The following is a 16,436-nucleotide window of genomic DNA, read 5'->3' on the forward strand; positions in this document are numbered from 1 at the left end:
TAATACACATATGTACATGTAATAAAATGAAACTTTTTATAACCTATTCTCGTGATTAATTAAATATTTTGATAACATTTTTTCAGTATTTCTATAAAATTCTATAGAAAAATTTATTTCGATACACGGAATTTCAATTTACAAACAACTTTTCAGAAATAAAACTTTCCGTTAAAAGAGAGTTAGGTGTATTTAATAGGTAATTGAAAAGTAATTATTATTTCCTTTTCTAGTACATACTTACAAAAATTATTTGGCAGATAGATTATTAAAATATTAATGTGAAAAAAAGCAATTTATGAGAAGACTTACTTTCATCCAGAGAATGACTTTTTTATAAAAATGTAAATTGATTTTTCCTGAATAGAATAAAGTAACCAACATTCTCTCAAATGCGTATGCGATACCAGATTTTTGGTTTGCCAAATAGCATAGGCCAGCCATAGAAGCATAATAATTCATTTATTTACCTATGCAAAACATGTGAATATTTGTGGACAGATTCTATCCGTACAAAATTTACTACTCAGATGAGTTATGACCTGTAAACATAATAGTAAGATTAGAGAGAACGTTGATTATAACACTCTATATTATTATTTCCCCTAAATCTTAAAACTACATTAGAGCTGTGACTTATTTCGAGGCATCATATTATATCTGACGGATACATATCTTTTAAGTAAATTAAAGATTTCGTTATAATAATAAATAAATCATGAGACGATTAAATTTGCATCAGCTATATCACGAAAACTATATTCCAAAAGTATAATAAAATTACATAATATATTTTCAATTACACGGAAATTTCTCCATAGCCGAAAACTTAAATATATATTAAAATTTAACACATACATAATGAACACGAGGTTGACAAAAATGACATATCACAAAAATGTTTTAATGATTGACTATTGAATGACATGCAAAGCAACTTACTCATACTGTATAATAATTACATTATAAACTTACAATAGCAGTAAACACAATTTTGTAATACAAAATGAATCGCCTAGACAAATTAATAAGATACATATAATATTATTTACTGTATAGTTTGTAAAATATAGCACAGATGAAGTTGTTGACATATTTATAATTAGAAATTAATATTTGACGAAGCTACTGATGAAAACGATACAGATGTTAATGGTCCATAGCTAGAGTTAAGACACCTAAATGTGTCGAAAGAAGAACACAATTTTTTTTACAAAGTATGATATTTAGTCGACAAGGGGAGTCCAATTGTCCGACTACATATTATATAAATAAATAAATATTAATTTACCCGGTTATATTTTGTTTCTACTTAAGTTTCCAATAACAATTCCATCTACACAAATGAAGCTTTGGATGTATACATACATAATTACTTATTTTATGATTTAGTTAAATGCATTTGAATAATACTCAACTTAATAGCGCATAAAATTGTTTTATTGTAATATGGGTGGTTCAGAATCCCAATCAATCAAATCCATACGATAATATTATGGAATAATTGGATTCTCGATAATGCAAAAATAATAATTAGTTTCAAGTTGTAGGAATTTTTATTATTTTTATTCGTAAATATAACTATTTATGAGATGAAGTGTTTTTTTTATATATTAGCAAAGAAACATATTTGGACAGTTTGAACTATTTTTTTAAAGAGGTCTTGGTCGATTGGGATTCTAAGCCACCCAAAATCACCAAAAATCATGAAATTGTAAGGAAATTTTAATATTATAGTAAAGCAACAAAAAAAAATTGTGTACTCACAATATACTGTCGCTTTGTCAATCTTTATGATTCGAATTGCCAATCGAGCAAAAAATATTATCAATCATCCATAATGAGAATAAATTAAGTCATATCATATTTTAACCACTCACCGAATTTCAGTTCCAGCAAAAAAAAAAAAAATTGCAATGCAGCATTCCATTTTATTCACGTACTTGTTCAATAGAAGGTCAACGAAATTATGCCACAATTTTGTTGAAATGTTTTCATATTGACCGCATCATCGGCAATGTTGCAGCAATTTGCGCGAAAGTAACACAGTGGTGACGTGCACGCGTTTTTAGCTGACCTGCTGGGGAACCCCCGTTTGAGGGGTGACGGCCTCCAGCGAGCGGTACTTTTTGATCCTCATCCACTGGCCATTGTTGTAGTTCATTTGGAAATGCGTTTCGCACATCATCGTCACCTGTGAGTTGTCTTTTTGGAGGACGTTCTCTTGGTTCTCTGATAATTTTATCGTCACTATGTTGCCAAGATTCGGACAGGGGTTTTCTAAAATGCCGGAAAAAGTTAACATAAAAATGTGTTTTACTTAGAAAAGAGATATTGATTTGGGCACGCATTTTGTCTGACCTATACATGGATTTCAAGATGCAGCATTATTGATGATGGGAATAAGGGCAGTACAGTATAACCTCGTTAATACGAATTCCATGGGACCGAAAATTGAAAAAAATTTTAATTACAAATATGAAATGTATGGGGAAAAAATATTAAAATTAAAAAACTTGCTTGATAGTGAGTTTAGGTCGGTGTTGGTTTAGAGGCCATCCATGGACTGAAACCGTATACGGTTTAGATCCGTGTGCCATACTAAACTTATGATTTTTCATTATGAAAATATATTTTCACTAAATTTCTAAGTGTAAGTGTATGGTATGAACGGATACGATCAGATGCTTATAATATACTTTGTGGAAATATATTTCCATGACCCCAAAAGATAAGCTTAGTATAAGCACATGGTTCGAAACCGCATACGGTTTCAGTCCATGGATGGCCTATTAGTTGTTACATTAGGCTATTTAGCTCACTCAGTCTAGTATTATTTTTGTTTAGATAACTTACGATAATTGTTTCATGTTGCCAGTGTATTGAACTTGTAATTTGTAATGTTCACTCATGTAAATAAATGTATACAGTAAATCCCTGTCAATACGAACACGTTAAATCGAAATTTTCGTGAAAATTCAAAAAATCTATTTATAACGATTTTGAACAATTTTACAAAATTGGAACAAACAACTTTTTTTCAAGTTTTACTATTTCCTTACATTTTGTATTTCGAATTTTTTTCGATTTTCTTTTCCGTCGATTTCGAATGTTACTCTTTTATTGACAACATGCTACGAGGGTGGGTCAATAATTCCTTTGAAAAAAGCATTAAAACAGTTTTTATTTTTGTATTTTTTTTTATTTCTCAACATAATCTCCTTGGAGCTCAATACACTTGGTTAGACGTTTCTCAATTTTTTTTAAACCGTCAGAAAAATAAGTTTTCGGAAGGTCCTCAAAATAAGCATTTGTCCGATCGATGACTTCTTCATTTGAAAAAAAACGTTGTCCACTTAGCCATTTTTTTAAGTTTGGGAAAAGGAAAAAGTCACTGGGGGCTAAATCTGGCGAATACGGTGGGTGGTCGACCAATTCGAACTTCAATTCTTCAATTTTAGCCATTGATCGTAAACATGTGTGAACACGGGCATTGTCCTGATGAAAGAGGATTTTTTTCCTGTTTAAATGAGGCCGTTTTTCTTCAATTTTGTTTTTTAGCTGGTCCAATAAAGATGCATAATAATCCCCTGTTATTGTTTTGCAGAAATTTTTTTCATGCCCAATTTGTCATGTAAAATAGAAATGACGCTACCTTTTGAGATCCCTGTAACCTCAATTATCTCACTCAACTTTAATCTTCGGTCACTTAACACCATATCGTGGATTTTATTGATCATTTCTGGTGTAGTCACCTCTACAGGACGTCCTGAGCGTGGTTCATCCTTTGTTGATGTACGACCACGTTTAAATTCATTTAACCAGTTATAAATAGTTGCAAGTGAAGGAGCAGATGTGCCGTGAACTAAATCCAACTCATTTTTGCTGTTAACCCTTTTATATTAAAATGTTTAATAACAGCTCTAAACTCAATTTTCTCCATTTTTGTAAACAAGCAAATTTTTTTTTTAAATGTACGAGAAACACACAACAACCCGACCAATCTGATTGAAACTTCGCAGCATACTGAATCGGTAGTGCCGCTGCATGAAAACAAACCGCTTACAGTACTAGTCGCGCCACCTGTCGGCTTTTCTAAGGACTTATTGACCCACCCTCGTATATTCATTTTTGCAGTAAAATGTGATTATAATATAATGAGTGATTTATATACCTCTGGAGCCGGCCATAAATCCGAGAATGAGAGCTTTCTCCGGTCTTGTAACTCTGTTTGCATTTCTGAACATGTCTTGTGCTTCCAGCATTTGATCTCTCTGAAAGAGAAACATAATTAAGAATGAGAAAAAATTATCATGTACTGTTGAACAAGATCTTCTTGGCTATGTGTTAATACTGTGAACTAAACAAGCTCCTCCTATTTAGTCGACGACAGCGACTTCCGGCTTGTGCCTAAATCTTCTTGTTGGACAGTAGTGATCGTGCACACGTATGGCAAATAGGCCGGGTATATGGGTCTCCACAAAGCGTAGGTTATCCTGACAGTCTTCTTTTTTATGAGGTATATTTATTTGCTCAGACCAACTGGTCATGCTACTCTGGATTCAAACGACCATCGAAAAAAAAAGTGAGTAACTCGGCTACGGGATGTGAAATTGCGTGTCCGGAAACTTGTACATATGCAGTTCGCTGTACCACACTTCACCGTGAAATGTTGTATCGGAAATATATGGCCGCATATTAAAGACGGTTAAACCTCCTTGGGTCATATCGAGTGTTTAAAGTCAGACAACGTTATCTACAAAAAAGTGTTTTTTTTTTTTTGAGATAACGTTATTTTACATTAACAACGTTATGTCAATTTCTTCTAATTTCTTATTAAATCGTCAGTAAAGTTTAACGCTAACTACATAAGTAACCCTTGTTTTCATATTTTTTAAAAACTATCCCTATAAATTTTAACATCATCATAAGATAAATGTACAATACACAATAAATTATAAAATAATAACATTAGGTTTTAAATAAACATTTTCCTTGTTGAGTAACAAGAATCTAAAATAACGATTTTTGGCTCTCCTGTAAAGTTGCACTTTTGTAGAGTGTTGTTTGACACTAAGACCTCGATATAGTACTGACATAAAATTCATGTCTAAAAAAAAACACGGTAACTTGTCGGTTTACACTTTACAGGAAGCCAACAGCAAACAAATTTTGAAAATAGCCGATATACTGGATTATTTGTTAGGTTAGGTTAGGTTTTCATTCTTGAATTCATGAATTTTGCAAAAATCAGCAATGAAAATTGAATCAATGTTCATATTGAATCAAATAAAATTGGAGACCGTATTGTATACGGTCTTCTCTTTCCGATAAGAAAGCTGAAAGAGCCACGGTGAAATGTTTTACGTACAATTTACATGTAACTGTGAAATTGCATCATGCAAATTTAGAGACCGGCATTTCATTTACCATTTTAGTAACCTACTGCTAGAAAAAATGGGATTTAGTGTGTATAGTTAAATGAGAAAACAAACCGTAAGTGAAAGGCCTCGGCGGGGCAGCAAATTGGGGGGCTGCGCAGGTGCAGCGGGAGTAGGGCGGGCGACGGCTGAAGGGGCGGGGAGCACCTGCTGCGCCTGAATGATGACGTTGGCGGTAGAGTGCTGTTGGAGGGCGGCCGCTTGCTTGACACTGGTTAGCACTACCGTTTTGCCGGGTTGGCCCTGCGCATGCTGCAGCACTGAGTTGGTAAGAATGACAGGCATGCCGGCCGCGTTCTTGAGGATGTTGGAACCTGAGAGCAGAGTGCCACCCGGCCCTGCGGTCACCAGCAACGGCTTTTGTCCGGGTTGGCCTGTGATGAGCAGCTTCTGCTGTTGCCCAATGATGATAGGCTTGCTGCCCGTGCCCTGTAGAACCAGGGGGCTCTTGGGAGAGGGTGCCAGCGGAGGGGGGTCTGCATTGTGGATCTTGATGATCTGCGGATGAGCAACGACGGCTCCTGTCTGAACAGATGTGGGAGTGATGGGGGTGACGGCGGCAGGGGCTGATACAAGTTGCGCTGGTATTCCTGAAAATAAAGCATACTTCAATATTCCTTGCGATGATTTAGATTAAAGGCGAAGAGAAATTAATATGGGTAATACCGTCTGATAGCCCCTAGATTGTTAACCCTTTCTAAGCGTTACGAATCCCGACTTAGTACAACAGTGCGCGTTGTGATTTCAAGCATCAATAAATCGTAATAAATGTCAGTCAAACATACACAAATAGAGTAGTAAAAAATCGGAGTCAAGTTCAAAAATGATTATGACAGAACCTAATATTTTATGTGACTCTAAAAATAAACATTCGTCGCCTAAATCTGATAAGAAATCACGAACAAGACTTCTTCATTGAAAAAATGCCAGCTTACTCGAGCGGCGCCATGACACTTACGAAATGGTGCTGGACTAATGCGTCGATGACAGATTAACAAGTGTAAGAACAGTTCAGTATTCTTATAGTCTACCGGCTACCATTTCGACAAATATGTCATACACATAATGAATAATAATATGGTTTATGACTTTTATGAGCATTTTTGTTGAGTGTGTTGAAAAAATATCAGTCATAAATAACTCATTTTTATAGCATCCAGGACATCTCAAACTGTGTAACTTTTGTTTGAACTCGCATACACATTGCAGCACTGCAGGCCGAGTATAAATAAATCATCCTTGAGAACTACTGGCTATTTGAGAGTGATGTACTTACCACCAGTGCCTGGTTTGTACCTACCATTGACCCCGAACTGAATGGAATCGAATGACACATAGTTTATATAACAAAATGGTTTATTTTTCGAATACCTATTACAATTCGTAAAATATTAAATTTCAAACACTTTTTGCACTTCTAAATGCTTTATAGTCACCACAATTTTATTTTCAAGTTCATTTGTTTTTTTTTATTATATTACTTCAATAACCTGGTACTAGAATAGGTAATCTCTTATTTTATTATAATGACGTGATAGTAAGTAACTCGAGTTATTTTCGACTATAAATATAAGAAGAATTCTACATAAAAAAAATAGTAGTCATGAATCAAACCCTTGAAAAAATAATTCTCAAGTGTCTGTCTCACACCAGCAGACGATGATTTGCCGCGCAGTGTATAAAAATTCAGTAGCGCGGGACCTGGTGTTTGCGTAATACGACAATTTCCGCATTTATGCGGGAACGGGCGTCTGAGTGTTCGTGTCTTTTCTTTATAAATGGCTGATAACTAGGGTAAATAAATAATTTTTGTCTGTTTCACCTAATACTATAACCAGAAAATAGTATTTAAAAATGTTAATCAATGATAAACAAAGAGACATATTAAATCGCGGACTTCTAGGTATATTTAAATGACACCTGGTTCAAATTATTTTCCGAAACTATAAACTCGCGGATAATATACTGGCAGATAGGCGAATGAATGCAATCTCCAAAAGCATTCCTTTTGTAAAAATATTTTGTAAATTCACTTTGATCAATGTAACTTTCGAATATTCTATTTAACAGTTTACGCACCAAATAGTTTTTCAATCACTAAAAAACAATATAACTTATTATATCGCAAACTCGTATCGTTACAAACACGTCAGTCAAATGTCTTCGGCGCACATGCACTAAGAAGCGATAAGACACTATATACGCGGCAAATTTGAATTGGCCCGATGACTGATATATTTTTATTCAAGACACGCTCCCGAAAAATATTTATTTAAATTAGATAGAACAAAAGTTTAGGCTATCCATTGACAGATGTCAAGAGAAGGATGATTTTTGAATAAATTAAATCAATATTCGAATTATTCGCGCCTGGCGGAAAGCAGTACTAGGCAAACGAAAATCGAAATGACTTTAGTCAGCTGACGCGCGGATGACTCGCGCGTATAGGCTGACTAAAGTCAGTTGCCGCGTTAGAAAGGTTAATTGCAATTATTTTTGTGAATAAAACCATTTGGAAGATTCAGCGGGTTTTAGGAGACACAAATTAAGGGGTGGTTTAACTGGTTCAAAGATGGCCAGAGTGACGTACATTTCAAGAGGCACTCAAAAAGCCGATACGGCGAGGTCATTGACTAGATCTGGACTTTGGACATGTATGTCTATCATGTCGCCGTCCGAGAACTTCCGGATGAGATGGGAATAATTACCGGTTCGGTATATTCAATTTTCAGCAAGGATTTGGCTTTACGGTGAGTGTCTGCGAAATTCGTGATGGGATTTCAGGACATGCTGGACTCTACAAACTCACGACACGGGTCCTTGTGATTTTTGGTTGTCCTCCAACCTGAAAATGTCACTGAAAGGAATCCGATTTGATTCACGAGAAAACATTTCTCGATACAGTTTCAAATGAAGTTGGTCCACGATAATAGGCTCAATCGCATGTATAAAAAGAAAATACATCCACTGACCTGTCTCTCTGTTGGCGTTGGGCGTGAGAGATCCAGGGGGTGGGGCGGCGGGGGTGGAAGGCATGACATAGTTGTTGAGGCCGCGAGCATACTCCGGCAAGGCAGAGGCGCCTCCTGCAGGTACCACGTTGCGAGCAGCAGTCGCAGATGGGGCGAGAGGAGCAGGCGGGGCAAGGGCGGGGTCGGGGGAGGGCATTGTGGCGGGAGCGAGCGAAGGTGAGAGTCCCGCGGGCGTGGCTGCTGTCGACGGGAGGGCCTCCGCTTCCGCAGCCGCTCGTTTTTGGTTCTCCTCCATTTCTGAAAATTTAAAATTGTATTATTCAACAAAAATATTTTAATTTATTTTATACGATAATTTGACAGAAATATTGGAATGAAAAACTTTCCTAATCAAATGAGTACGAAATAATTCTTCTTCTTTCTTTCGACCATGTCCGATCCTAATAGGATCATATGGGCCACAGAGTAGAGGTTTGTATTGACAGATTTTGTTTTTTACGAGAAATGGATGTCAGCCACTTCACTTGCTCAACCTATTAGGTCCATACCCGGACACACACAAATTGAAAAACAATATGTGTACTTGCCAGACCCAGGATTAGAACCTGGGACCCACGGCATTGTAGTCCAACGCTTAAACCGCGCGGCCACCATAATAGTTGGATTAAAAATAGGACTAGGTAGTTTTGTTGACAGACACTACAAAGCTTGATGTGGATGGTGGATTTCAAATTCATGAAAATAGATTTTCTAGTTTTATTTACTTATTGATCTATTGATAAGTCAATGACGATGAAAATTTTTGTCTTTTGTAAATTTAAAACGATGAAATGGCTTACCGAGCAGGCGCCGCCTCTTTTTTTGATGTTGTGTAGCGGGTTGATCGGCGATGTCTAGCAATTTGATTCCTCCATCTTTTCTGGTTGGTTGGGGAGGGACAGGTCTTCCAGCCACCCGCACACCCCCGCGGCTGATGCTCCAACGGGATGGCAGACCTTTTAAGGGCGCTGAAAATCAGACAATCTTGTTTTCTAAATCCAAACTTAACACTCGCACACCACTATATGTAACTAATTCTTAATGTTATTATTTTCAATACTGATATTATGTAATGCATCTTATATTGTATTACATCCATGTAAAGCACATTTTGAAATATTATTTCATACATAATTTCAAGGAATTACGGAAAGCTAAAACAAAATTCTCACTGGTGTCAGTCATTTTCCTTGGCATTCCTCTACTTCGGATGGGCACAGTGGGAGCGACGCACTTTTTGAGATTTGAAACGGCATCTGAAGACTTTTGAAGGAGTTCAGCTCGCAGTGCGGCACTTTTTGGTTTTCTTTTCAATGTGAAATGTTTTATTGGATTTGGCTGCTGACCCACCTGAAAGAGAAAATGTCCTGCTTAAAACTGACCAGAAAAGGGTGTATATTATTTTTAATTAATAAATCAAGTGCAAGGATATAGCAGCTAAGGTAGATTTAACTAGAGTACTAAAAATCAATTGGGTAATACAAAAAAATATTTTCTGAGCAGCTTCATTACACTTGGGTGAAGACACTCCTAGTCCAAATCCTAACACACTTTTTATTATAACTATTTCAGTTCACGAAACTCAAATTATTGGTTAGTTTTCAATAGCTTGCAAAGTATTTATTACTTTCACAAAAAGTCATTTTTATTGTCATATCGGTGTAACTCCAGATTTTTTGTACCTACATAAAGGAACATAATATTTTGATTGAAAATCATATAAATAAAATAATATTACTATATACCGGTGTTAATATCGGAATTCAATAAGAAATACCGGTATTGATATATTCATTCGGTGTTGCAATCCTTAGCGCTACATCATGAACCACACTAGTCAGTGAGTGTTTTTTTCTATTTTCTGCAGGCCTACATATTTTCGACTCATGTTCTTTGTTTTTAGTGGTTTTCTTTGTGGATTTACTAGGGACGGCAACGTATATGAAAGTATGGTGAGGCAGGCTGGTAATCAAGTTATGGTAGCACTTCAACGTGCGTCACATTGACGTTCAGTTTGCATTGGTAAATCAACGTGGAAGGTTCACCTGAGCTAGGTAATATTCAGTAAAAATGGTTGTGTGTAGTGTGTTAAATTGTAAAAACGACAGTAATGAAAAGAATAAACGCTTAGGAGCCGTGACGTATCACAAATGAGTATATTCAATTAATTTTATACATGTTAAAATAATAATCTAAAATAAACTCGGCTGCATAACGCATACTTAAATTCGTTTCGAATTACTCTGTTTACATACCATTACACAGCAGTCGTGTTTGTATTGCTCAGGACCGCATTTAAATGAACGCATTGATTATTAATATTATAATTGAATATAAGTAACACATTTTGATTGTATCGTATATTTGAGCATTGTTATATCATTGTATGCGTTGATACTTTGATATTATTCACTTTTTAAAAATTGTGAATAACGTGATATATATTTATTTATTTATTTATTTTGTTTACAATATTAATTGATTATGAGACGTGTTTGTGTTCAGATATTTATAATCCATATACCTACCTATAGATATGTACGTACTATATATTATATAAGTTAGGAAAGGAAAGTTGTTTAAGTATATATTATATATATTGTAGGTATATATATTATATTGTAGTATAACTTAATTAAACCCGAACTAATTACAAATGTGTAAGTTAAACTTAATTAAGGCTGAATTAATTACAGTGATGGGATATTTGCAAGAATTTAAAAATGTGTTTTCTATATCTTTATGTAAACTTTATTTTTGATTAATATAAGATGACATAATATATATTAATAACCTTTTATAATTTTATTTACTTTAATTACTTTATTGCTATTATTATAATTACTTTATTACTTGTATTACTTTTGAAAGACATATAGAGTAAGTACCTAAATAACCTACCTATCTGTTCATAAATTCCCAACAATCAAATATAATTATACTAAAATCCTAACAGTGTTGTTATTTTAAACCTTCCTTCGCTGAAAATTATTATATTATATGAGTACGTAGTAACTACGTAAGGTACTACGGTCAAAGGGCCAACGTAAATCCTCAGTGATGCCCTGCGTTTTTTTTATCGCGTCGCTTTTTCTCGTAAGTTGTTGGCTGTCGTCGACATGCTTCATTTGGTTGCATGAGTAACCCGCTTCATTGCCTATCTCTATATTTAGAACATCTATGTAGATTTACTATTAATTATTATCTAGATGATTGGATTCTATTCAAAATATTATATATGGATGTAATATTGCAAGTAATTTTAACATACGCACACGTAGAAACTGTTAAAATTCATTGAACTTAGCATAAATAATGAATAATAATTCAAAATACTAATAAATTAGAGTTGGCACTCTTTATCATTGAATTTATACAGATCGTGATCATTCAAAATATGCTGCGGAACGACGAAACCAGACTAAATTTGTCGCTGTGCAAGCACGTGACGTGATCATAATGTAATCACCGCTTTTATCTACCCTCTACTTCAAAGCATGGCAAAATTTATAATAATATTACATGAACTCAAATATCAAATTTTTATATTCACAGTTAAGAACATACTTAAGTGAAATGGCAGATAATCGCACTACATATCACAAATATACATGGATCAAACGAAGACAATGAATTCCAATGAATGCAATAAACGTAAACGTAAATATTTGAAAAGATTGAACTATTGCCTTGAATAACTATATATTTTATATTTTTTTATTGCTACTATTTTCTTATATTATGTAATATTATAACTCGCGTCTCCTTTCCTTATTTCAACCACAGCTCACTCGAAATTCTACACTTGTCCTGTCACTTGACTTGGGCTGTCCGTCCGCAGACGGCTTTAGACATATGTAGTATATTATACAATATCAATTTTTTTCATGGTAGCGCTGAACACTAAATTCTTATATTGTGTAAAGATGACTAAAAGACCTTATGCCTGTACTCGTAAAAGAAAACATTCTACAGTATTCAACACAGCACAAAAATGCTGCTAAGAAACCACGGTAAGTTGCAAGTTTGTACACATTATTTATTCATTTCCGAAACGTCAAAATCGGCATAACTTTAAATGGACGTCATTTGTCATATCTGTTGAAATTTTGTAATCTTATATACATTATAATATATTTAATATCATGTTAACCACCAATATTAATATACCTATAATATGCTTAAGATGAATTCACTATAAAAGGTTGTCATTTGATGTTTATAACGATTCAATTACCAACATAATATTTATATAAAATAGCTGTATTTCAAATTTAATAAAAATTGTCAGATATAACTGCCACACAAAACTGTGATAGAGAAATATTAGAAGAGTCGAAAATAAATTAGTTAAAAAACATCGCATAGCATTCTCATCACTGCTGTTGAATTTACCTACCTCGATATGATCTTCACTACCTTTGATATTGCTTTGTACCACTAATTTTCTCGGAATAGTAAAATTATTATGTATTTGATAAACATGTTACATAAAATTTTTAATGAATATTAAAACAATAATCTAACATTTGAATTTGGTGTTATTTTAATTTTTCATTATCTTATTTTTTGTTTTACTATTTTGTCATATTATTTACCTGCCAAAACCATTTCCATGGTTGTATTATTTAATCGTTACCTATTTATAGGTATCAATGAATATATTACTATTATAATAATAACAATAATAAAAATAAATAACGCTAAATGGACGCATGAATGTTATGACAAATTATGTTCCATGTGTGTCGGATCATTAGCACAATCCGCGCGTTGTGTAGTTATGAACTTTTACCAGTATTTTTAGACCATTCTTTAGCTAAGGTATAGCATTAATAAAGCTTATGAGACCAAATACATGTTGCAAAATATTTTTTATACAATACGGATTAATTCAAATTAGTAGTACTATCACTTTTTACTAAATAAATGAAGAGGTACTTACCACTGAAACTAAAGCAGCCTTGTTGAGATAGTGACATTCGAGGGGTAACATTGCGAGTTCTGAGTGCCTGTTGACCAGTCTTCTCAGTTCAGACACCATATCTGAGAAGACAGGGCGCGCCTCGTCCAGTTCAGGTGTGTTCAGGGAACCACTGGAGGGCAGAGTCTTCATAACTTCGGCCAGCATGCTCACCCACAGCTCTGAGTCCATCCCCGCCACTTCCATGATCTCTTCTAGCTCCGCACGCCACTGACAAATAAACACTTACTATTGTTGAACAAAATTTGATTCGTTTAACACATAAATCGGGTATTTGTAATTTTCCATAAATAAGATAGAAATTCAATAGCTGGAGAATAATAAAATTGTTTGAAGAGTACATTGAACTTTACTATTCTTGTTGGTATGTCCAATCAAGGTCTTGGACTTTTCTTGGCAGATTGTTAGCAAAACTATGAGGCAGACTAACAGGTGTGGAGGCAACGAAGCATATTTCTTTGACAAATAATGTAATTTTTATGATTGTTTATTTAATTAATTTGGTATAAATGGTACTCGTATAAATTAGAATTTAAATTCAATTTCCACCGAGTACCCGTAGTTGATAATTATATAGTACGTATGTATTAATTTTGATTTAAACTATTCTTTCATTCAATGTATAACACACAAGATTAAGATGGTAGCCTTCATTATTGAACACACATAATCCAGAACACCTCAGAAACATACCTACCCTTCATAGGATTGACGAATATGTACATGGAATGTTCTATCACTGCATAAGCATAAGCCAACTGCAAAAATAAACAGTGAATTCAAAGTGTACAACTATGGTATATCTGCTATGCAAGAAATGAAATGGTTAAGGGAGGTCGCTATTTGAAACAAAAATGTAATCAGTGAAGAAATAAAACTGAGAGAGATTTCATATATTTTTTTAATCTACCACTATTTGACTAGAACGCCAAGTGACCTGCAAGTTCTAGCGAGACAGCTGGCTTTGATAAAGTCTATTCTATAGTAGAGGAAAAGTCAATGGATTGTCTCAATTTCGATGATACAGTGCTTCAGGCTGGATTACTAGCTCATTAGTACCATTTAATTTAGGCAACAATCTACATTAATCTTCATTATGGTCTCTGTGGTATTCAAATATTATTATAATTAACAGCACCACGGACAAGGATAGATACACAAGGTAGGTAGTACGTAAGTAAATACAGTCATATAATGTTGTTTTTAGAAGGCAGTTAATTTGCATCGAAATAAGGATTATGTTGACAGATTCTGCAACTGATTAATGGAAATGTAATAAATGGAACACACAACACCTTTAGATAATAATATTATTATAATAATTGTAGGTATTTGTATAAGTATTTTAATTATTAATTGTATGCACACAATCATCATTCCAAATTTTATTGTCATCATATGTTACGGGAAAGTCAACTTCATAGGTTAGAATTACCAATTGTTTTGTTTAGCGAGACATTTATTGGTTGGTGTTGGAGAAAAAAATTTATCCCGTGACTAAAATGTACAAAATATAAATTACAAACGGTGGTTGTACATAGTGATGTTATTAATTTACAGCAATTCACAACAAAATATTGAGAACTTACTTCACAAATACATTAAAGTTATTGTGATTATCGTGTTATCTCGCTCAGGCGTACGCACAGGCAATTTAAATGAGAGTAGTATACACATGCACTCATCTATGTCAAAATGACAACAAATTGAAAAGTTACCTCTTCAACGTTTCTGCGCGGGATATGAAAGAAACTCAGTAATAATTTCAATTTAACTTGTGGTTGGAGATCGGGAAAACAGTCCTTGATATTTCTTAAAACTTCAGCATTCAGCTGGGTACAAATTGAACCACCAGTCCACGAGTCATTTGATGTTCCGAGCTTGTTATGAAGCCACAAAGATGTGTCACTGTCCCGCACGTTCGCCATCTTGGAGTTGAAAAATATACTGAGGGAAAGAAAGAAGAAGACAAATTTTCACGAGCGTTGTGAAGTGTGGTCATAACAAAAAATAATTAATAATTGCCAGGACTGTTATTAATATCCACAATATTGCCATCTTTCCCGTGCCTCTCAAAATGTAGAAAAGCAAAACCACTCTTCGTATTATCAAAAGTGCGTAATCACCGCCATCTTTAGATTAATAAAGCCTGAGCATAACTTATGGACAAGCAACGAGTGGTCCATTGTTCAGCTGTCAAAATCAGATCCAAGATTGCTTGACATATTGATTCGCCCTTCTCGTTTCAAATCGAATTATAAAAAAATCTCAAATCAAATATATTAACTATTAGTGTTATTAATAAATAATGAAAGGAGTTTTACCTACCATTAAAACTCTTATTATTCTTGTTGACTCTGAAGTCCCTTGAGATGTTGATCGTATTTTTTGCCTTGTGTTCTTCTGTGCTGGCCCCTTTTTTTCTCGATTATTTATCTCTCTGGTTGCTCATCTTGTTTAGCAGGCTGGCAGGACTGAGTGCTTGTCCGTAGTCATTTGGCAGGCGCGGCGCGGCGGCGTCTTGCGAAACTCAAACGTATAACCGTGTGTATTATGCCCCAAAAAACACACTGTCTACGAACATTTTACAAACGGTTATACGTTTGATTTTCGCAAGACGCCGCCGCGCCGCCCCCGCGCGACCACTACGTTCTTGCACTGACGCTTCTATCGTAGCGTCCTTTGTCTTTGGTTATTCAATTTGATATGTCTCAAGGAAACCAGGTAGGTGTTCTCTGGACCTCAGAGTCAACAAGAATAATAAGAGTTTTAATGGTACGTAAAACTCCTTTCATTATTCGCTATTGACTCTGAAGTCCCTTGAGATATCTGTTTGTTATCACCTGGTAAAGCAAGATAGATCCTGCAAGATAGGGTTGATGAACCTAACACGAGAATTAGGTATAACATCTCCTTGCTTTTAGGCTCAGTGCACCGGGTTGAACAGAAAGGTCAACATATTTTGTTCCCCCGCTGTAGAAGTCTGTGTGTCTATCGGTC

The 16,436-nt window shown here is 34.7% G+C and overlaps 1 protein-coding gene across 2 annotated transcripts; it reads right to left on the reverse strand.

Annotated features, from left to right (window-relative positions):
* Positions 1-1,212: 1,212 nt before the first annotated feature.
* On the reverse strand, positions 1,213-15,379 carry Nelf-A (Negative elongation factor A). 2 transcript variants are annotated; one of them, XM_085953636.1, is made up of 9 exons: positions 15,155-15,285; positions 14,134-14,194; positions 13,398-13,646; positions 9,625-9,802; positions 9,253-9,420; positions 8,414-8,710; positions 5,496-6,031; positions 4,175-4,274; positions 1,213-2,280 (listed from the first exon to the last, which is right to left on the reverse strand). In XM_085953636.1, exons 3-9 carry the CDS (start codon positions 13,620-13,622, stop codon positions 2,069-2,071), a joined length of 1,716 nt encoding a protein of 571 aa, XP_085809762.1. In that variant the 5' UTR covers positions 13,623-13,646; positions 14,134-14,194; positions 15,155-15,285; the 3' UTR covers positions 1,213-2,068. The 2 variants fall into 2 exon arrangements, with proteins under 2 accessions (XP_085809762.1, XP_085809761.1); XM_085953635.1 differs by lacking the exon at positions 14,134-14,194 and having other exon boundaries at positions 15,155-15,379.
* Positions 15,380-16,436: the final 1,057 nt, after the last annotated feature.

Source organism: Rhyacophila brunnea, unplaced genomic scaffold, assembly GCF_057557595.1.
Source record: "Rhyacophila brunnea isolate RB1 unplaced genomic scaffold, BYU_Rbru_1.0 scaffold_4, whole genome shotgun sequence".
In the NCBI taxonomy this organism is placed as follows: domain Eukaryota; kingdom Metazoa; phylum Arthropoda; class Insecta; order Trichoptera; family Rhyacophilidae; genus Rhyacophila; species Rhyacophila brunnea.

Coding starts and splice junctions, on each gene's coding strand:
- Nelf-A (XM_085953635.1), bottom strand. CDS start 15,364: ATGGCGAACGTGCGGGACAGTGACACATCTTTGTGGCTTCATAACAAG. Junction 8,711..9,252: donor AAAGAGGCGGCGCCTGCTCG/GTAAGCCATTTC, acceptor TTAAATTTTCAG/AAATGGAGGAGAACCAAAAA. Junction 2,281..4,174: donor ATTTATGGCCGGCTCCAGAG/GTATATAAATCA, acceptor CCGGCATTTTAG/AAAACCCCTGTCCGAATCTT.